General features: G+C 50.2%; 3 protein-coding genes across 13 annotated transcripts in view; 1 reads left to right on the forward strand and 2 right to left on the reverse strand.

Moving 5' to 3' along the window:
• LOC114022341 (zinc finger protein OZF) overlaps positions 1–21,773 on the forward strand; it is a 793,526-nt gene that overhangs the window by 293,141 nt on the left and 478,612 nt on the right. The gene's annotated exons all lie outside the window — the stretch shown is intronic.
• The window catches only part of LOC102933342 (zinc finger protein 665-like), a 33,596-nt gene that overhangs the window by 10,098 nt on the left and 1,725 nt on the right, over positions 1–21,773 (reverse strand). For 2 of the 4 annotated variants that reach the window (XM_043528107.1, XM_043528106.1), the window contains exons 3-5: positions 21,369–21,495; positions 20,631–20,744; positions 16,871–20,339 (exon numbers count right to left, since the gene is read on the reverse strand). In XM_043528107.1, coding sequence (XP_043384042.1) covers positions 18,475–20,339; positions 20,631–20,744; positions 21,369–21,495 — 2,106 coding nt within the window. In that variant the 3' untranslated portion in view covers positions 16,871–18,474. Of the gene's footprint in view, positions 1–16,870; positions 20,343–20,630; positions 20,745–21,368; positions 21,496–21,773 lie in introns of those variants that run through there. The other 2 variants (XM_043528108.1, XR_006285705.1) reach the window with 2 other exon arrangements.
• The window catches only part of LOC119567587 (zinc finger protein OZF-like), a 52,438-nt gene continuing 30,935 nt past the window's right edge, over positions 271–21,773 (reverse strand). Inside the window, exons 1-5 of one of the 3 annotated variants that reach the window (XM_037914123.2) lie at positions 14,780–15,103; positions 12,895–12,982; positions 12,249–12,375; positions 11,511–11,624; positions 6,238–11,222 (exon numbers count right to left, since the gene is read on the reverse strand). In XM_037914123.2, coding sequence (XP_037770051.2) covers positions 9,784–11,222; positions 11,511–11,624; positions 12,249–12,375; positions 12,895–12,918 — 1,704 coding nt within the window. In that variant the 5' untranslated portion in view covers positions 12,919–12,982; positions 14,780–15,103 and the 3' untranslated portion in view covers positions 6,238–9,783. Of the gene's footprint in view, positions 969–6,237; positions 11,223–11,510; positions 11,625–12,248; positions 12,376–12,894; positions 12,983–14,779; positions 15,104–21,773 lie in introns of those variants that run through there. The other 2 variants (XM_043528123.1, XM_043528115.1) reach the window with 2 other exon arrangements.

The raw sequence follows: 21,773 nt of genomic DNA on the forward strand, positions 1-21,773 counted from the left end.
CTGGTGCGTAGAACCAAATTCATTCCAGGCTGGGAGACGGTGAGAGCTCCTTGTCCCCCCAGCACATGGAGAAGGGGAGGGTCTTCCATTTCCCACACGCCTGCCAGCCACAGGCTGAGATGGGAAGCAGAGCTCTGAGCTGGGGACGGGGACAGGAATCCCAACAGCTTCCCTTCATATTTCACAGCAACTGTTACGAATTATTCCAGTTAGGACACGTACAGCTCGTTTCTAAGCTGAGGTAACCAAATAAAGACAGACTGCAGAGTGTCTCAGAGTTTGTAGGTTTATTACGCTCGAGCGTGGTACCGTTCTCTTAAGCAGAGCGGGACCCCGATTACAGGTTACACAAAGATTATATACTGTTGGCAAAACATCCTGCCTGTGTGCCTGGGGCGGGAGTGCGGGCACCTAACCCAGTAAACAGGCCTTCTCCTTATCTATCACCAATCCCCTGCAGCCACCTTCCCCCTGCAAAAAAGCTGAATTAGCAGCTATTTCAGGCTCCTCGGCTGGTTCCTGTCTCCTTTGTTTCCCTTCTCTTGAAACTGTCCAGCTGTCCACCCTGAAGGATCCTCCTCCCTTGCTACGTGATGTGCTCGCTTCTAGTTAATGGCCGAGAGGAAACCCAAAATGGAGTCACATATGCTAACTCGGTTGATTTCCCCTGACAGTCCTTCCTTTTCTTATGTACGTCAGTAAACTATATCGGGGCAGAATAATCTCGATGCAAGATTAAAATTTGCCGGCAGCACATACTACAGCATTGTAGGCATACAAAAAGTAATACAAAAAGAGAAACAGCTATAAGAATGAGGTACAAAATACGCCTTCCCCAAGCCCCCAAGTCTGGCAGCCAGGAGGTGAGCCAGCTCCAGGCCTCATGGAATCCGGTACTGGTGTCGTCAAGGGTGACACGGTGAAGTGAGGTGGCCTGCTGCATAAGGGTGTGGATATCGACTTCTAATCTGCGGTGTTGACTCACAAAGACACAACAGCTTGAGTTAACCAGAGCACAACCCCCCCCCCGGGTTGCAAGGAGACAGTCTAAGGCTAAGGGGTTCTGCAGTGTGGTCTGAGATAACTGAGTCACCTCCATTTGAAGGGTAGACAAGGCGTCTGCAGTGGCATTTGCCATTAATTCTAAGGCTGCTGAAATATTAACTGTAGCCTTTTCCAATTCACTCACCCCCACCCCGGGCAAAAACCAACGAACAAAGGAGTGAAAGCCTGTAGGCCGTTCAGAGAGAGGATTTAATGGGACATTTCCTCGGTTCCTCCATACCAGGTTCTGAATTTCCCCCTGGGCCAGGGTCTGGTGTACTGTAACAGCGGGTACTAAGGTGCATGTACCACACCAACCTGCCGAGAGGACCTTATAAGCTGTGTGGTTGCACAACCAGAACCAGCCTGATCTCTCAGGGACCGGCCCCAGCACCCTGGAATACTTGGGGGGACTTGCCGCACCAGAGCTAATGCGGGTGGTATCATTGGACCCTACAAAGTTACCCACAAAAACTGTATTTTCGAAATTCTTACGTCGTGACACACATAAAACATAACTACCCTGGGCCACCATATCAACAGACCAAGTTTGGATTGTAACGTTCCAGTTAAATGGAGTGTCTGTCCATAATCCGGCCAGGAGGGTTCGGTTGAGAGGGATAGGCTCCCTTACCAACGGAATTCCCTGACCTATGTACGTGGGGGTATGAATACAGACCCAACACCGCGTTCGGTTAACCCCCTGTGCTATAGCATGGGTTAAATCCAGGAAGCTGTTGCCTTCCCATCTGTGTACCGAACTCGAGAATAGAGAGGGGATTCCACAGGCCACCCATACCAGTATTTGCATCCTCCCGTGTACCACGCACAAAACAGGACAACAAATATAAGTCCAAGTAACAAGAAAACAAGCAGTCCTGATGGAGTCTGGAGACCCCAATAGTTGAATCCAGCAGAATCCGCTCATATTTGTGGGCCCACTGCGGAGAGAGCGCTTGCGTTGTATGCTGTTTTAAGAGAACCTCAACTTCGTGGGGGACCCAGACAGTCAAAGGGTGCCCCAGAACAATAGGGCGTGACCGTTCCACCATAAGGGCTGCAGCGGCAATGGACCGCACACAGGAGACCAATCCCCGAATGACCGGGTCTAATTGTACGGAATAGTAAGCGATGGGGCGTGGGTGATCCCCTAGGTACTGCAATAGGACACCACTGGCCGACTGGGGAATCAGTCTCAGGATAGTACTCAGATCAGGGACCACTTGGTGGGGGGTAATAACATAACTATTTATCGCACGCAGATCTTGAACGAACCGTAAACTGGGCGCCCATCTGGGCCCGGTTTTGGCTTTTTCACAGGAAGAATAGGAGCATTAGAATCATAGAATCATAGAATATCAGGGTTGGAAGGGACCTCAGGAGGTCATCTAGTCCAACCCCCTGCTCAAAGCAGGACCAATCCCCAATTAAATCATTCCAGCCAGGGCTTTGTCAAGCCTGACATTGAAAAAATTTTTAAGGAAGGAGATTCTACCACCTCCCTAGGTAACGCATTCCAGTGTTTCACCACCCTCCTAGTGAAAAAGTTTTTCCTAATATCCAACCTCAATCTCCCCTACTGCAACTTGAGACCATTACTGCTTGTCCTGTCATCTTCTACCACTAAGAATAGTCTAGAACCATCCTCTTTGGAACCACCTTTCAGGTAGTTGAAAGCAGCTATCAAATCTCCCATCTTCTTCTCTTCTGCAGACTAAATCCCAGTTCCCTCAGCCTCTCCCTCAGCCTCTCCTTCTTGTAGTGTGGGGCCCAAAACTGGACACAGTACTCCAGATGAGGCCTCACCAATGTCAAATAGAGGGGAACGATCACGTCCCTCGATCTGCTGGCTATGCCCCTACTTATACATCCCAAAATGCCATTGGCCTTCTTGGCAACAAGGGCACACTGCTGACTCATATCCAGCTTCTCGTCCACTGTCACCCCTAGGTCCTTTTCTGCAGAACTGCTGCCTAGCCATTCGGTCCCTAGTCTGTAGCGGTGCATTGGATTCTTCCGTCCTAAGTGCAGGACCCTGCACTTATCCTTGTTGAACCTCATCAGATTTCTTTTGGCCCAATCCTCCAATTTGTCTAGGTCCCCCTGTATCCTACCCCTACCTGCCACCGTATCTACCACTCCTCCTAGTTTAGTATCATCTGCAAATTTGCTGAGAGTGCAATCCACACCATCCTCCAGATCATTTATGAAAATATTGAACAAAACCGGCCCCAGGACCGACCCTTGGGGCACTCCGCTTGATACCGGCTGCCAACTAGACATGGAGCCATTGATCAATAACCGTTGAGCCTGACAATCTAGCCAACTTTCTACCCACCTTATAGTGCATTCATCCAGACCATACTTCTTGAACTTGCTGACAAGAATACTGTGGAAGACCGTGTCAAAAGCTTTGCTAAAGTCAAGAAACAATACATCTACTGCTTTCCCTTCATCCACAGAACCAGTAATCTCATCATAGAAGGCGATTAGATTAGTCAGGCAGGACCTTCCCATGGTGAATCCATGCTGACTGTTCCTGATCACTTTCCTCTCGTCTAAGTGCTTCAGGATTGATTCCTTGAGGACCTGCTCCATGATTTTTCTGGGGACTGAGGTGAGGCTGTCTGGCCTGTAGTTCCCAGGATCCTCCTTCTTCCCTTTTTTAAAGATTGGTACTACATTAGCCTTTTTCCAGTCGTCCGGGACTTCCCCCGTTCGCCACGAGTTTTCAAAGATAATGGCCAATGGCTCTGCAATCACAGCAGCCAACTCCTTTAGCACGCTCGGATGCAACGCATCCGGCCCCATGGACTTGTGCACGTCCAGCTTTTCTAAATAGTCCCTAACCACTTCTTTCTCCACTGAGGGCTGGTCACCTCCTCCCCATGCTGTGTTGCCCAGGGCAAGGAGAACTGCATGGAACCAAGACCTCCTGGGTTAAGTAGCTAGAGTTAAGAAGGGAAGTACCTTCCTCCGCCTCCTTCGGCAAGGGATATTGTTTTACGGAGGGTGGCGGCCCATCCCTTACCTACAGACTGACTGGAGTGGCTGATTTAAGGAGGCCCACGTCGGTGGAACTCACGCTCCACAAATTGGATGGGACGCTGGACAATTCTGTGGGGAGATCGGGAATCGGGGTAACCGAGGCCATAAGAGAAGCAACCGCCGAGTTCGGGATGGACATGTGAAGCCCCTCGGGGGCACAAAATATGTGGGCTCCCAGCTTGCTAAGCATGTCCCACCCAAGGTTAGCGGGGCCTTCTGGCATAACAACAAATCTGTGTGACAACTTTAAAGAACCCAGCTCCACAGGGACGGGGCAGGATAGGGGAGCCGGCCACAGGTTGCCCTCAATATCCTGCACCCAGACCTTGGTATTAGAAAGAGAGCCCGGAACAAAAGTTAAAGTGGAAAGGGTGGCTCCGGTATCCACCAAAAAGAGTACAAACCGTTCCCCAATTTACAAGGAAATATGCGACTGCAATCCAAGGTCCCATTCCAACTCTCCCACGCCTCCCAAAATCTCTGCCTCTAGTCACTGGGGATTAGCGAAGTCCTGGGGAGCGTTAGGGGGAAAGGAGGAACCGGTCTCCGGCTGATCCTGCCAAGGAGCCCCTCGTGGAAGCAGGGGGTATTCCCTCTTCCAGTGCCCCGGTTGCTTACAATAATTACAGTTCCCATTCCTTGTCCCACCACAGCCTCCTCCCCGTCCTGTCCCACGTCCGCGTCCCCTCCCCCTTGTATTCCCGTGTCCCTGCCAGTGCTGATTCCCGGCTGCCAACATACTTACTTCCTCCTTCTTTTGCTTACGTTTTTCCTTAGCTTTCTCCTCGTCCCTACCATTAAACACAAAAGTGGCCAGGCGAACTACTTCGCTTAGGGCTTTCCCTGGCCAATCGGGAACATGTTTAGTTAAATACTTCTTTATGTCTGGCGCCGCTTGATCGACAAAGTAAGAGACCACCATCATGCGGCTAACCTCGGCTTCTGGCTCCACCCCTCCCCCATACATTCTAACCTGCTTAAACAAGGGGGCCAAACATGCAGACGGATGCTCGTTTAGGTCTTGCTGGCACTCTCTAATTTTTGACCAATTTGCCGTCTTACTACCTGCCCTACGGATGCTCTCCAGGAGCCCTTCCCAGGCAGCTGAGAGGCTGGCCTGGCCATTGAGGTCGTTAGGATCCCAACCTGGATCGGCTTCGGGCCAAGGGGTGAGATTCTCAGCGTCCTCCGCCCAACGCCGATTGGCGTCTAGAATAGAATACTTCTCGTCAGGGGTAAATAGGTTTTGCAAAATAGCCTGGACGTCTGCCCACTTAGGGTTAAACGCCGTAAAGACTGAATGGATAGTCTGTAGGACTCTTTCCGGATCGTCGCGCAACCTCGGCATCTGTGACTGCCAGGTGACCAGGCCCCCAGGCCCAAAAGGGCGGTGGACCGTGACCACAGTGACACGGTCATTGCTCGTCGCAATGGGTTGTTGTATCGGGCGCTTGAAGCGCAACAGGGGGTAGGGTTAGAGACGGGTATAGAGGGGCAACAGGAGGAGGAGTAGCGGGAAGAGACGGAGGAGGGAAAGCAGCATAGGGCGGAGCGGAACCTGCAAGCAGCATGCAAACCTTAGATCTGGTACCAGAGCCCAAAGTCGAGGGGCGCCCCTTATCTCGGGCGTATGCCCAATTATCCCATACATACCAATAATCCATTTGAGCTGGATGCTTGTCCTCCAGCTGTTGTCTAAGGCAGGTTAATTCATCCTATGCAAAAGTTCCATCGGGTGGCTATCCAAAGGGCGTCTGAATAGTCAGCGCTGGCCACTCGACTTTATACAAAATTACAGCTCTCCTTTCACCTAACCCATGGGTGCCAGAAATATTTTTCCAATTCCCGAGAATCTCAGCCAAAGGGATTCCCCTGCTCACACTCTGCCCAGAGCCCATTCTAGGGCTACCAAAAGAACGCCTAAGGTGCCAGCCTATCGCCTAAACGACAGCCCACACACCCGTTCCTCCGAGTTCTCGAAGGTGAACTCACCCGGTGCCGGCTGGAGTTATCCGAGGGAAGGAGTGCGGCTTCGCTTACGAGGGCGAGCCTAGAGTCCCAAACTGTTACGAATTATTCCAGTTAGGACATGTACAGTTCGTTTCTAGGCTGAGGCAACCAAATAAAGACAGACTGCAGAGTGTCTTAAAGTTTGTAGGTTTATTACGCTCGAGCGTGGCACCGCTCCGTTAAGCAGAGCGGGACCCCGATTACAAGTTACACAAAGATTATATACTGTTGGCAAAACATCCTCCCTGTGTGCCTCGGGGGGCCTAACCCAATAAACAGGCCTTCTCCTTATCTATCACCAATCTCCTGCAGCCACCTTCCCCCTGCAAAAACGCTGAATTAGCAGCTATTTCAGGCATGTGTGCTGGTTCCTGTCTCCTTTGTTTCCCTTCTCTTGAAACTGTCCAGCTGTCCACCCTGAAGGATCTTTCCTTCCTTCCTTGGTACGTGATGTGCTCGCTTCTAGTTAATGGCCGAGAGGAAACCCAAAATGGAGTCACATATGCTAACTAGGTTAATTTCCCCTAACAATTATGAACAGGAGGCTGCCACGCACCTTTCCTACAACTTTCCTATGACGAGATAACTGGTTCTGTGGATGAAGGGAAAGCAGTGGACGTGGTGTTCCTTGGCTTTAGCAAAGCTTTTGACACTGTCTCCCACAGTATTCTTGTCAGCAAGTTCAAGAAGTTTGGGCTGGACGAATGCACTATAAGGTGGGTAGAAAATTGGCTAGATTGTCCGGCTCAACGGGTACTGATCAATGGCTCCATGTCTAGTTGGCAGACAGTATCAAGCGTAGTGCCCCAAGGGTCGGTCCTCGGGCCGGTTTTGTTCAATATCTTCATTAATGATCTGGAGGATGGTGTGGATTGCACTCTCAGCAAGTTTGCAGACGATACTAAACTGGGAGGAGTGGTAGATATGCTGGAGGATAGCGATAGGATACAGAGGGACCTAGACAAATTGGAGGATTGGGCCAAAAGAAATCTGATGAGGTTCAGCAAGGACAAGTGCAGAGTCCTGCACTTAGGACGGAAGAATGCAATGCACCGCTACAGACTAGGGACCGAATGGCTAGGCAGCAGTTCTGCAGAAAAGGACCTAGGGGTTACAGTGGACGAGAAGCTGGATATGAGTCAACAGTGTGCCCTTGTAGCCAAGAAGGCCAATGGCATTTTGGGATGTATAACTAGGGGCATTGCCAGCAGATCGAGGGACATGATTGTTCCCCTCTATTCGACATTGGTGAGGCCTCTTCTGGAGTACTGTGTCCAGTTTTGGGCCCCACACTACAAGAAGGATGTGGAAATATTGGAGAGAGTCCAGCGGAGGGCAACAAAAATGATTAGGGGACTGGAACACATGACTTACGAGGAGAGGCTGAGGGATCTGGGATTATTTAGTCTACAGAAGAGAAGAATGAGGGGAGATCTGATAGCTGCTTTCAACTCCCTGAAAGGTGGTTCCAAAGAGGATGGATCTAGATTATTCTCAATGGTAGCGGATGACAGGACAAGGAGTAATGGTCTCAAGTTGCAGTGGGGGAGGTTTAGGTTGGATATTAGGAAAAACTTTTTCACTAGGAGGCTGGTGAAACACTGGAATGCGTTACCTAGGGAGGTGGTGGAATCTCCTTCCTTAGAAGTTTTTAAGGTCAGGCTTGACAAAGCCCTGGCTGGGACGATTTAATTGGGGATCGGTCCTGCTTTGAGCAGGGAGTTGGACTAGATGACTTCCTGAGGTCCCTTCCAACCCTCATATTCTCGGATTCTACCACATTCTAAAGGCCACTGTCCTCCGATCCCACTGAGGAGTACCAAAAGAAACGACACCAACTGCTCAGGAAACTCCCTGCTACAGCACGGGAACAAATCTACACAGACACACCCCTAGAGCCCCGACCAGGGGTATTCTATCTGCTACCCAAGATCCATAAACCTGGAAATCCTGGACGCCCCATCATCTCAGGCATCAGCACTCTTACAGCAGGATTATCTGGCGATGTGGACTCCCTCCTCACACCTTATGCTACCAGCACTCCCAGCTATCTTCGAGACACCACCGACTTCCTGAGGAAACTACAACGTATTGGTGATCTTCCTGAAAACCACGGATGTAGAAGCTCTTTACACCAATATTCCACATGAGGATGGGCTACAAGCTGTCAGGAACATTATCCGTGATGAGGGCACGGCACACCTGGCGGCTGAGCTTTGTGACTTTGTCCTCACCCTCAACCATTTCAGCTCTGGGGACAATTTATATTTTCAAGTAACCAGGACTGCTATGGGTACCCGCATGGCCCCACAGCATGCCAACATCTTTATGGCTGACTTAGAACAACGTTTCCTCAGCTCTCGTCCCCTAGCGCCCCCTCCTCTATTTGCGCTACATTGATGACATCTTCATCATATGGACCCATGGGAAGGAGGCCCTTGAAGAATTCCACCTGGATTTCAACAATTTCCCCCGCAGCATCGACCTCAGCCTGGACCAGTCCACACAAGAGATCCGGGACACTATAGTGCAAATAAGTGGTGGTCACATAAATACCACCCTATACTGGAAACCTACTGACCTCTATACTTACCTACATGCCTCCAGCTTCCATCCAGGACACATCACACGATCCACTGTTTACAGCCATGCCCCAAGATACAACCGCATTTGCTCCAATCCCTCAGGCAGAGACACACACCTACAAGATCTTTATCAAGCATTCTTAAAACTACAATACTCAACTGGGGAAGTGAGGAAACAGACTGACAAAGCAAGATGGAGACCCAGAAGTCACCTTCTACAGGACAGGCCCAACAAGGGAAATAACAGAACACCACCGGCCATCATGTACAGCCCCCAGCTAAAACCTCTCCAGCGCATCATCAACAATCTACAACCTATCCTGGAAAACGATTCCTCGTTCTCACAGACCATGGGAGGCAGGACAGTCCTCGCTTACAGACAGCTCCCAATCTGAAGCAAATATTCACCAGCACCACACCACAGAAACACTAACCCAGGAACCAATCCCTGCAACAAATCCCATTGCCAAATCGGTCCCCAAATCTACTCTAGCGACACCATCATAGGACCTAACCATATCAGCCACGCCATCAGGGGCATATTCACGTGCACATCGACCAATGTGATCTATGCCATCATGGGCCAGCAATGCCCCTCTGCCACGTACATTGGCCAAACCGGACAGTCTCTATGTAAAAGAATAAATGGACACAAATCTGACATCAGGAATGGTAACACACAAAAGCCAGTAGCAGGACATTTCACTCTCCCTGGACATTCAGTAACAGATGTAAAAGTAGCCATCCTTCAACCAAAAAACTTCAAACACAGACTTCAGAGAGAAACTCCAGAGCTACAATTCATTTGCAAACTTAAAACCAACAATTTGGGCCTGAATAGGGACTGGGAGTGGCTGGCTCACTACAAAAGCAATTTTCCCTCTCTTCGTATTGACCCCTCTTCATCAGTCATTGGGAGTGGACCACGTCCATCCTGTGTGGATTCTCCCATTTTTAAATGAGGTATGATCTGTGTCTGAAACTTTTCCCACAGTCTAAGCACTTGTGAGGGTCTCTCTCTTGTGTAGATTCTTCGATGTTGAACGAGATCTGATCTCCATGTGAAACTTTTCACACAGTCCAAGCACTTATAGAGTCACTCTCCTGTGTGGATTCTCTGATGTTCAGCCAGCGCTGATCTCCGAGTGAAACTTTTCCCACAGTCAAAGCACTTGTGGGGTCTCTCTTCTGTGTGGACTGCCCGATGTTTTACAAGGTATGACCTCTGCTTGAAACTTTTCCCACAGTCGAAGCACTTGTGGGGTCTCTCTTCTGTGTGGATTGCCTGATGACGAACAAGGTGTGACTTTGTTATGAAACTTTTCCCACAATCCAAGCATTTGTGGGGTCTCTCTCCTGTGTGGATTGCCTGATGTTGAACTAGGTGTGATTTTGTTATGAAACTTTTCCCACAATCCAAGCATTTGTGGGGTCTCTCTCGTGTGTGGAATGCCTTATGTTCAACAAGGTGTGACCTCTGCATGAAACTTTTCCCACAGTCAAAGCACTTGTGGGGTCTCTCTCCTTTGTGGGTTGCCTGATGTTTAAGAAGGTGTGAACTCTGCTTGAAACTTTTCCCACAGTCAAAGCACTTGTGGGGTCTCTCTTCTGTGTGGATTACCCGATGTTTTACAAGGTATGACCTCTGTTTGAAACTTTTCCCACAGTCAAAGCACTTGTGGGGTCTCTCTTCTGTGTGGACTGCCCGATGTTTCACAAGGTCTGATCTCTGCTTGAAACTTTTCCCACAGTCAAAGCACTTGTGGGGTCTCTCTTCTGTGTGGACTGCCTGATGACGAACAAGGCGTGACCTTCGTATGAAACTTTTCCCACAGTCCAAGCACTTGTGCGGTCTCTCTCCTCTGTGGATTGCCTGATGACGAAAAAGGACTGATTTCCGCTTGAAACTTTTCCCACAGTCAAAGCACTTGTGGGGTCCTGCTCCTGTGTGGATTGCCTGATGATTAACAAGCGCTGACCTCCATCTGAAACTTTTCCCACACTCCAAAAATTGATGGGGTCTCTCTCCTGTGTGGCTTTTCTCATGTGAATTTAGTGCTGACTTTGAACTGAAACATTTCCCGCGTTCAATGCATTGAATGGGCTTGCCTACAGTGTGGCTTCTCCCATGGTTATTAAGATCTGTGCGCTTATTGACGCTTTCCCCACTGTCCAAGCATTGAAATGGTTTCTCTCCCGTATGGACTGTCTGATGTGTAACAAGTTGTGATCTCACAATGAATCCTTTCCCACACTCAAGGCAGTGCCAGGGTGTCTCTTCCTTGGGATTTGTCTGCTGCTCTCTGGGATTCTCGTCTCCTCCCCCACCATTAATAGATTCATCCACTTTCTTCCTGGGTTGGTTTATCAGAAGCCTCTCTGACCTGTGCCAATTTCCCCAGGCTTCTCCCTGATTCCAGCAATGGGAAAAATTCCCTTCAGCTCTTCCCAAAAAGGTCCCCTGTGGTTCCACTTCCCCAGGAGCTGCCTCATGATGATTCCCCTCCTTCTTCTCACTCCCTTGCTCAGCACCTGCTGGGAAAGACACAATCCAGAGAGGAGTCATTGTGCTGGGGAGAAAGAGGAATAGCACTGAGGGAAAAGCCAACACAAAGACTGAGCAATTGGATTCTGCCTCCACATCCCACCCTAACACTTATAAGGAAGGAAAGACGGGAAGGGTGGAATGGCGTGAGCAATATCTGCTGACCATAGCCCTGCTCTCCGTGAGATGAAGAAGAACTGAGGGCGTTACTCACATCATATTTTGGGATTCTCAACTTTTTCCTTCATTCCCTAGATGGTTTCTCTGTCAGGCCTCACCTGTGCTGGTGCATCTCTGAAGCCTTTTCTCCTTGAAATCCTGGAGATCGGACACCCACAGCTCTTCCCCTCGTTCCAGCCGGGCGATAAGCTCAGGTTTGGGAATGGGAAATCCTGTGCAGAAGGTGAAATGAGTCCAGATCAGGGTGCATGGAGCATTGGTGGAGGATCTGTCACAAAGGACATTCCGTGAGTGGATCCTGTCCCTGTGCTCTGCTGGAGGAACATGGAATCCAAGAGGATGGGAACAGGGTCACTGAGCCCCCTTGCGCAGAGGACATTGTCTGGGGAGGTGAGTTGAATTATTACTACACCCTCACTAGGCGTTCCCAGGATCTGTGCGCTCTGGGGGCCTTGCTGACTCACACACAGGTCTGCACTTAAGCCCCTGCCTCTTTCTAAACCTGCACAGCCCAGAGCTCTCCCCATGCCTGGAGCTGTTCCCAAAGAGGGAGATGAACAGGGATTGTATGTGCAGCCAAGAAACAACACAGACAAGACAATGTGGATTTATGCCCCTTTGAAAGCTGGAGGGGTGGGGATGGTTTAGCTTGTCCATTGGGTTTTGACTCCCGTGTCCCAGTGGAAAGGGCACCGAAATGCATGTATTTCTCACATGGCAGCTGTGCATTATGGAACCCATTCGCCTCTGATCTAACTGAGCAGGGAAGAACCTGACCACATTAAGACACGCAGACCCCACAGCTTCTAATAACTATGGGGACGGGAATCCCTTACCCAGCGAGGTCACCGTCTCGTAGTTCTCCTGCATGACGTCCCTGTAGAGGGCTCTCTGAGCGGGGTCCAGTAGAGCCCCCTGCCCCTGGGTGAAATAAATAGCCACCTCCTCAAAGGTCACCAGCATCTGAAACACCAAGAGTCCCCCACTCAGCACCTGCTGCCCCAGCCACAGTCCCACTACTCATGGAAAAGGAAAAAAAAAACGTGAAGCGGTGGGAGGGCCAGAGTAGCAGAATCCCACCCACACCCTGCTCAGAGCAGCCAGGAGGCTTCAGGGGGTGGAGAAGGTGAGAGCTCCCTGTCCGCCCCAGCACACGGAGCACGCCAGGATCTTCTCATTTCCCACACGCCTGCCAGCCACAGACTGTACAGGAAGCAGAGCTCTGAGCCGGGGACAGGGACGGGAATCCCGACAGCTTCCCTTCGTATTTCACAGCAGCCCCGGGCAAGTGGGGTCAGGCTCCAGCACTGGGAGCCTGGAAAAGGTTCTTAGCCCTGCCGAGGTGGTTATATCCTGCCTGAGAAATGGGGGAATGTCCCCTTCCTCTTTCCCTGCCACAATGGGCCTACTTAGTAAATCAGTAGGTTTATCAAACCCTGTCTCCTCCCTCCCCCGCCCATCAGCTCCCTGAGACTCCCCTACCTGAGCTGGCTCCAACACAGCCATTTCCCTTCTCTGTCCCCTGGAAGACTGGCCGATCTTTAGTGAAACGTGGACCTGATTCCTCAGCCTGTCGGGGCGAGAGGGAGGTTACAGAAGGGGCTTCTGTCCATGTCACACCCCGATTCCCCCCAGACTCTTCAGACCCTCCCAGTAACAGCATCTCTGAGCCAAATGCAAAAAAAGGGGAAGAACCAAAAGGGGCACTTTGGGAGATTTCCCCCCATTGCAGTGTAAACCCCTCTCCCTTACCAATAGCTGGAGGCCTCTGGTGGCATCACCTGAAGATTGAACTGCCTTGGACTCCCCCAGCAGCCCCCAGGGACAGGCAGGAAGAGGCTGATCCCATTGGCCCATCCGCGCACCCCCCTGCCTGAGCCAGCAGTGACTCTGGTCTGACTCTGGTGTGGCTGAGATCTGAACCCTACAGGGAAATCAGACCAGGGCCCTGGGCAGCCCCCAACACTCAGGGCACACAGACCCCACCACTACAGGGGTGTCTTGACAATAACATACTCAGAGCCAGGTCTGGGGCGGGGGGGCTGGGTTTTTTCCTTGTAGCTTCTGCACCCTGAGGGATTAGTCCCCTGATCACTCCGAAACCTGAGAAGAGCTTCTCTCCGCCCCTCCCACCTCGTGTCCCGTGGGGCGGAGAAGCTGCCTTGGCATTTTTGGGGAGACTGGGGCATGGCCGCTAGGTAACTCGAGGGGATGGAAGACCACGAGTGTCGATGAAGCCCCCTCGCACTAGGCCCAAGTGTCCTTGGCCCCCCCCTCCCGCCTGGAGGCCCTCGCAGCAGTTATGCTGAGAATCTGCAACACTATGTTGCGGAGTCAGACTGCCTGAAACTAAGCAAGGCCACACAGGGCAGATATGAAAGAACAATGCTGAATAGAGCAGCTTTATGTATAGTTTAATAAATGATACAGAAAACCAGGGAACTAGCTGGGAACTGGATTGGCTGGCTATATGGATACTTGGGGCAGCTTGCTATTGGATAAGTATGCTGGGAAAAAGGATGTATAAAAGCCTGTGTAACTTCCTGCTCTGTGTACAGGATTTGAGATTCTAATCTCCCTGTACCTATTTGAAGCTTCAAATAAACTTTTCTGCTTCTCCACCCCCTTGTGATTATTGGGTGTAGCACACCGGGTAACGAACCAACTCAAGCTGTTGTTCAGCCTCTAGGCACTGGGTGCCGGCAACAGCATCTCCCCCCGCCCGCCTCCCCACATCCCCCCTTTCCCTCGCTGTGCCCCCCACTCACATCTTTCCCCATTCCCGACCTCGCTCCCCTCAGCCCCACAGTCCCGCGATCCCCCTCCATTGCCCCATCTTCCCTCCAGTGCACCCCTGCCCCCATCCCAGCCTGCCCCCGGCATCCCCTGCACCCGCCTCCGGCCCCTCTTTATCCTCCTCCCCCTGCAGCCCAGATGTGACGGGGGAGGGGGGGGGCCCGCTGCAAGGGGGGGATGGGGGGGCCTCTCTTACCTTCCCTCCGAGCGGGGCCCCCGGGGCAAGGGCCGGGCCGGGAAGGGGCCCTGGCCGGGCTCCGGGCTCCCAGCACCAGCCGCCGGGGCTCGGGGATCTCGCCGGGAGCCTGGGAGCCGGAGTCCCCGCAGCGGCTGCGACTCACTTCCTGGGCCGGGCCTGAGCCCCGCGATCCTCCCCCCAGAGCCGCCCCCCAGCCGCTCCTGGGTCCTAGCGATCAACCCACAGGGCTCCAGCCCCCTGCCCAGCCGCTGCCCCTGGGGGCCCAACCGCCCCTGGGCTCGGGGAGCTTCTCCCAGCAATAAGGGGTCATCCCGCCTAGAAACTTCTCCTGTCAGCATTCAGTCTCGCTTGCAGCCTCCCTGCAGGACTAACCGGGCACGGGCCGCTGGCTGATCAGCCCGTCTGCGGCAAACTTCTCTCCATGTCGGGCTGGCAGAGGCCTTGCTCTCACCGCCTCTCTGGTCACAGGCTACTGGCCCAAAACCTCTGGTTGTCTGAGCTGACTGGGCCAGATTTGTAGCGGGGAGAGAGAGAAAGCAAAAGGAGAGAGAGCAGAAGTGGGGGTGGCATAATTGTTTAGAGCACTGGCAGAGGTGAAAGTAAGCCGGTCTGATCCAGTCTGGCGTACCCGGCCAGAGCCGGGACACCGCTGACTGCACCGGCAGGGGGCAGCTTCCCCAGGCCGGTGATGTGAAGGGCTCCAGCCCCCGCTACCGCAGCGGAGCCCTGGGCCCTTTAAATCGCCCCTGGAGCCCCCGGGGGTCCCGGCTGCCGCTGCAGCTACTGCTCCTGCGCTGATTTCAAGGGCCCGAAGCTCCCAGCAGCTGCTCACATACCAGGGGGAGTTCAGGATTTAGCCAAAATCAAAGTCAGTGGAAATGAGGATGTCAGCTGGCTCCCCTTCTCTGGTTTGCCCTGCTTAGCTTGTCTTTCAAGATCAGGATGATGAAAGCCCAACAGTGCCATGGTGGGGCCCAGGAGACAGCGGGTGTGAGACATACCCCAGGGTACAATCTGGACTGTTGAACTGCTTAATTCTCCATCCCAGGGCATGTTTTACACTGCTTCCCAGGGTGGATAAAAATCAATGAGTTAAACAAAAATCAGTGTTTTTATTTAAATTGGATTTTTTTTTTTATAAAATGCGTTTTGAGGAAAAAACTTATCTAAAGATCCTTTTAATTAAGATACATTATAGCTCAAAGACATCTCGTCATGGAATAGGGATTGTAAATTCTAATTCTATAGTATGAGACAATATATTCATGGAATGTTTAAGAAAAGTTTTGTACATGAGTTCCAATAGTTGATGGATTAGGACCCAATTTTATGGGGTTCCACAGGCTTCTGTAGAGATTATTTAGGCTAATCTATCCATCTGCCCCATGGGACTCAGTGCTCAGTCTAGAAGATCCCATCAAGATGCTTAGTTTCCCAGTTCTCAAACTGTGGCTTTGTGTCTCCAGAGGTAACATGCTTGTTAACAGCCAAAATGTTTTAAAATAAATTAATATAGAGAGGTGAGAAATAACAGACCTCACCTCTATTGTCCCTCTGCAAATTTGTGTACACAGAGTCAATCCCTTACTTCTCTCCAAAAGTGCAAAGTTTCAAAAAGTTGAATGAATAGAAGACTGTTGGAGGCGGAATAGATCTGGAGAAGGAGAAGAAGTCTGGAGATAAATGTGAGAAACGATGGACATATGCTTTTCTGTTAAAATATTATATCTTTGCTGTTAAAGAAAAAAAATCCAGAATACTTAACGTTGTTGTTTTAGTGAAATAAAACAATTTAAACGTCTGTCTGGTGATGTTCTCCTCCAGAGGGTGGCATGAATGAAATAACCAAACAATGAAATAACCAAATGCAAATAAATGAAATGAAATAACCAAACAATCATTCATTGTCTGATATAGCTGTAAAACTCATCTGAAAAGTTTTCAAAATAAATCACTGTTTTAAAATGTATAGTGTGTACCGTCTAAAAATGCAACCTACATCTATCTCTGAGTTGTGTAGAATATCTATTAAGATTATAAAAACCAAGAATGCACTTTTCTGTAGAATACCATGATTAAATCGAGTCTTCCAGACTAGTGATTTAAATCATGATTTAAATCAAATCCACCCTGCTGCATCGCTGTGTGAACAACAAACCCCTCCACGCTCTGCTCACACACAGCCACTAGCATTCAAACTCACTCCTGGCTGCACTGTACTGAGTGTGACTAGCCAGACACTCATGAAGTTACTAAATGACTCAGCAACATCAGCCACTTTTCTACTCCCAGCCTTGCACCCCGGGAATCTGCATCTTGGACTGCTCAGTCTGTTCACTGTGCTGGACAAACTCAATAATTAGTGGGTCATCCCCCCACACAAAGGGGTCGGATTAGGCCACAGCCTTGTTCTCTCAAGTCAAATCCCCCAAACACTTCAAGGAAAACACACAGGTCCAGACAAAACACTAAAATCAGTTTATTAACTGGAACAAGGAGGTTTTCAGGGATCACAATGGAGAAAGATGTGAAAGGTCAGAACTAGTTAAATCTATAAAATTAAAACATGCATTTTAAATCCTAAATTTTACCAATCTAAGGAAAATGCAAAGAAAGCAGGTTTTTGCACCCGCCCGCTATTGCAAGCAGTTCACAGTTCTTCGTACCCAGGACGGATTTCCTTCCCGCCTTGGTGCGTCCTCCCCAGTCCAAGGCCTCTGTGGCCTTTCAAGGCATATCCTTGACTTCTGTAAAGATGGGAGAGGAGTGGTGAAAATGGAGGCAATTCTCCCTTCTGCTTTTATACCATTCTCCTCTTTGAGGTTCAAGCTCCAGCCAGGGGGCAGGCAACAATCAGTCTGTGGCCAAAGTGAGCGGCCAGCCCTCCTTCTGGTGAATTGTAACTCTCTTGTTCACAGCTCCACAGCTGGTGAATGGCCAGCTAAGCAATTAATGGCCACTTAGCACCTAGCTGGTCTGCAGGTACCATTGTCTCTAAAGAGCTAGTCTGTGGGCGTTTTCCAGCTTTCCAGCATGTAACAAACATACAGCAAACTCTCAGAGCTCCATGGACAGCGCTGAGAGACACATTTTAACAGGACAATAATATTCAGCAGATGATAACTTTTCCTAGGATACTTCACAAGACATACTTTGGAGAAGATTTATCCTTCTGTAAACGTGGTGACCATAACAGTGTAGACCAGTGGTTCTCAAAAGTGTTTCATTGGCCCCACCTTCTTTGTATGTGTGGTCATTTACGCCCCTGCCCTCACAAGCACATATATGGCCACCCAGCTCTAAAGGCAGAGTCGTTGCTGGCAATGCGCCCAGCTCTGAAGGCCTCCAGCAGCAGCACAGAAGTAAGGGTGACCAAGTGAAAAGTGATATTCCTCAATATCGCTGTTCACAGCAGACTTATCACCCCATTGCCACCCTGATTTCTGCCCTGCTGCTCCACCTGGGTTTTCAGAGCCTGAGCATTTATCCCCACCTCCCAGATACGCCAGTTCCTTCTTCAAGAGTCCAGCCAGAGGTCATGCCTCCCTTGACATATTCCTGTGCCTCCATTGGGAGGACCTGCCCCACAGTTTGAAAATTACTAGTGTAGACAGTCACCGTTGGGATCGGAACCCAAGATGGTAACACCTGCTCCTTTCTGTCTGCGGGACCCCCAGAGAAAATGTCCGAGCAGGAGAGAGGAACAGATCTCACTGATATTAACCTTGCAAATCACATTTCGGTGATTTCAGCTATAAACATTCCCTCCATCCTTCAGCCCCTAACCTCAGTGATTTCAAGGAGAGTGAGCTGGAATTGGGCAGGTGACATGGGTGATGGGTATAATCTCTGAATTAGCAGAATACAGGAACCCTTTGCATAAATTGTTAAGCTCTAAAAAGATATAGCTAAACATAGACCAAGACAGTTACCCCTCTTCCAAGTCTTTAACATGTTTACATTTCAAACTCTAGCTTCATGAAGGTGGAAACACTTTTAAAATCTCTCTCTAAAAGTTGAATCTGAGTCAATTACATACAAGTTGCTTAACCCTTTCTTGCCATGCATCACAGAAGTTTACATCTTGTGTGCATTCTTCCATGTTTAACGAGGTCTGACGTCCGTATGAAACTTTTCCCACAGTCCAAGCACTTGTGGGGTCTCTCTCCTGTATGGATTTTCTGATGATAACCAAGGGCTGATCTCCAAGTGAAACTTTTCCCACAGTCCAAGCACTTGTGGGGTCTTTCTCCTGTGTGGATTGCCTGATGTTGAACAAGGTGTGACCTCTGTATGAAACTTTTCCCACAATCCAAGCATTTATGGGGTCTCTTTCCTGTGTGGATTGCCTGATGATTAACAAGGTCTGACCTCCATGTGAAACTTTTCCCACAGTCCAAGCACTTGTGGGGTCTCTCTCCTGTGTGGATTGCCTGATGACTAACAAGGTCTGACTTCCGCTTGAAACTTTTCCCACAGTCCAAGCACTTATGGGATCTTTCTCCTTTGTGAATTGTTTTATGTTTAACAAGGTTTGACCTCTGTATGAAACTTTTCCCACAGTCCAAGCACTTGTGGGGTCTCTCTCCTGTGTGGATTGCCTGATGATTAAGAAGGTGTGACCTCTCTATGAAACTTTTTCCACAGTGCAAGCACTTGTGGGGTCTTGCTCCTGTATGGATTCCCTGATGTTTAACAAGGTGTGACCTCTGAATGAAACTTTTCCCACAATCCAAGCATTTATGGGGTCTCTCTCCTGTGTGGATTGCCTGATGAATAACAAGGTCTGACCTCCATGTGAAACTTTTCCCACACTCCAGGCACTTATGGGGTCTCTCTCCTGTGTGGATTGCCTGATGATTAACAAGGTCTGACTTCCGCTTGAAACTTTTCCCACAGTCCAAGCACTTATGGGGTCTCTCTCCTGTGTGGATTCTCTGATGATTAAAAAGGCCTGCTCTCCATGTGAAACTTTTCCCACACTCCAAGCACTTATGCGGTCTCTTTCCAGTGTGGATTGCCTGATGATTAACAAGGTCTGACTTCCGCTTGAAACTTTTCCCACAGTCCAAACACTTGTGGGGTCTCTCTCCTGTGTGGATTGCCTGATGTTTAACAAGGGTTGACCGCTGTATGAAATTTTTCCCACAGTCCAAACACTTGTGGGGTCTCTCTCCTGTGTGGATTGCCTGATGTTGAACAAGGTTTGACCTTCGTACGAAACTTTTCCCACAGTCAAAGCACTTGTGGGGTCTCTCTCCTGTGTGGATTGCCTGATGATTAGCAAGATATGACTTGCATATGAAACTTTTTCCACAGTCGAAGCACTTATGGGGTCTCTCTCCTGTGTGGATTGCCTGATGATTAACAAGCGCTGACCTCCATGTGAAACTTTTTCCACAGTCCAAACATTTATGGGGTCTCTCTCTTGTGTGGCTTTTCTCATGTGAATTTAGTGCTGACTTTGAACTGAAACATTTCCCGCATTCAATGCATTGAATGGGCTTGTCTACAGTGTGGCTTCTCCCATGATTATTAAGATCTTTGCGCTTATTGACGCTTTCCCCACTGTCCAAGCATTGAAATGGTTTCTCTCCCGTATGGACTGTCTGATGTGTAACAAGTTGTGATCTCACAATGAATCCTTTCTCACACTCAAGGCAGTGCCAGGGTGTCTCTTCCTTGGGATTTGTTTGCTGCTCTCTGGGATTCTCGTCTCCTCCCCCACCGTTAAGAGATTCATCCACTTTCTTCCTGGGTTGGTTTATCAGAAGCCTCTCTGACCTGTGCCAATTTCCCCAGGCTTCTCCCTGATTCCAGCAATGGGAAAAATTCCCTTCAGCTCTTCCCAAAAAGGTGCCCTGTGGTTCCACTTCTCCAGGAACTTCCTCATGATGATTCCCCTCCTTCTTCTCACTCCCTCGCTCAGCACCTGCTGGGAAAGACACAATCCAGAGAGGAATCATTGTGCTGGGGAGAAAGAGGAATAGCACTGAGGGAAAAGCCAACACAAAGACTGAGCAATTGGATTCTGCCTCCAAATCCCACCCTAACACTTACAAGGAAGGAGAGACGGGAAGGGTGGAATGGCATGAGCAATATCTGCTGACCATAGCCCTGCTCTCGGTGAGATGAAGAAGAACTGAGGGCGTTACTCACATCATATGTTGGGATTCTCAACTTTTTCCTTCATTCCCTAGATGGTTTCTCTGTCAGGCCTCACCTGTGCTGGTGCATCTCCGAAGCCTTCTGTCCTTGAAATCCTGGAGATCGGACACCCACAGCTCTTCCCCTCGTTCCAGCCGGGCGATAAGCTCAGGTTTGGGAATGGGAAATCCTGTGCAGAAGGTGAAATGAGTCCGGATCAGGGTGCATGGAGCATTGGTGGAGGATCTCTCACAAAGGACATTCCGTGAGTGGAACCTGCCCCTGTGCTCTGCTGGAGGAACGGGGAATCCAAGAGGATGGGAACAGGGTCACTGAGCCCCCTTGCGCAGAGGACGTTGTCTGGGGAGGTGAGTTGAATTATTACTACACCCTCACTAGGCGTTCCCAGGATCTGTGCGCTCTGGGGGCCTTGCTGACTCACACACAGGTCTGCACTTAAGCCCCTGCCTCTTTCTAAACCTGCAGAGCCCAGAGCCCTCCCCATGGCTGGAGCTATTCCCAAGGAGGGAGATGAACAGAGATTGTATGTGCAGCCAAGAAACAACACAGACAAGACAATGCGGATTTATGCCCCTTTGAAAGCTGGAGGGGTGGGGATGGTTTAGCTTGTCCATTGGGTTTTGACTCCCGTGTCCCAGTGGAGAGGGCACCGAAATGCATGTAATTCTCACATGGCAGCTGTGCATTATGGAACCCATTTGCCTCTGATCTAACTGAGCAGGGAAGAACCTGACCACATTAAGACACGCAGACCCCACAGCTTCTAATAACTATGGGGACGAGAATCCCTTACCCAGCGAGGTCACCGTCTCGTAGTTCTCCTGCATGACGTCCCTGTAGAGGGCTCTCTGAGCGGGGTCCAGCAGAGCCCCCTGCCCCTGGGTGAAATAAATAGCCACCTCCTCGAAGGTCACCGGCATCTGAAACAACAAGAGTCCCCCACTCAGCACCTGCTGCCCCAGCCACAATCCCACTACTCATGGGAAAGGAAAAAAAAACGTGAAGCTGTGGGAGGGCCAGAGTAGCAGAATCCCACCCCCACCCTGCTCAGAGCAGCCAGGAGGCTTCAGGGGGTGGAGAAGGGGAGAGCTCCCTGTCCGCCCCAGCACACGGACCACGCCAGGATCTTCTCATTTCCCACGCGCCTGCCAGCCACAGACTGGTACAGGAAGCAGAGCTCTGAGCCGGGGACAGGGAC

The sequence above is a fragment of the Chelonia mydas genome, chromosome 14 (assembly GCF_015237465.2).
Source record: "Chelonia mydas isolate rCheMyd1 chromosome 14, rCheMyd1.pri.v2, whole genome shotgun sequence".
Classification (NCBI taxonomy): domain Eukaryota; kingdom Metazoa; phylum Chordata; order Testudines; family Cheloniidae; genus Chelonia; species Chelonia mydas.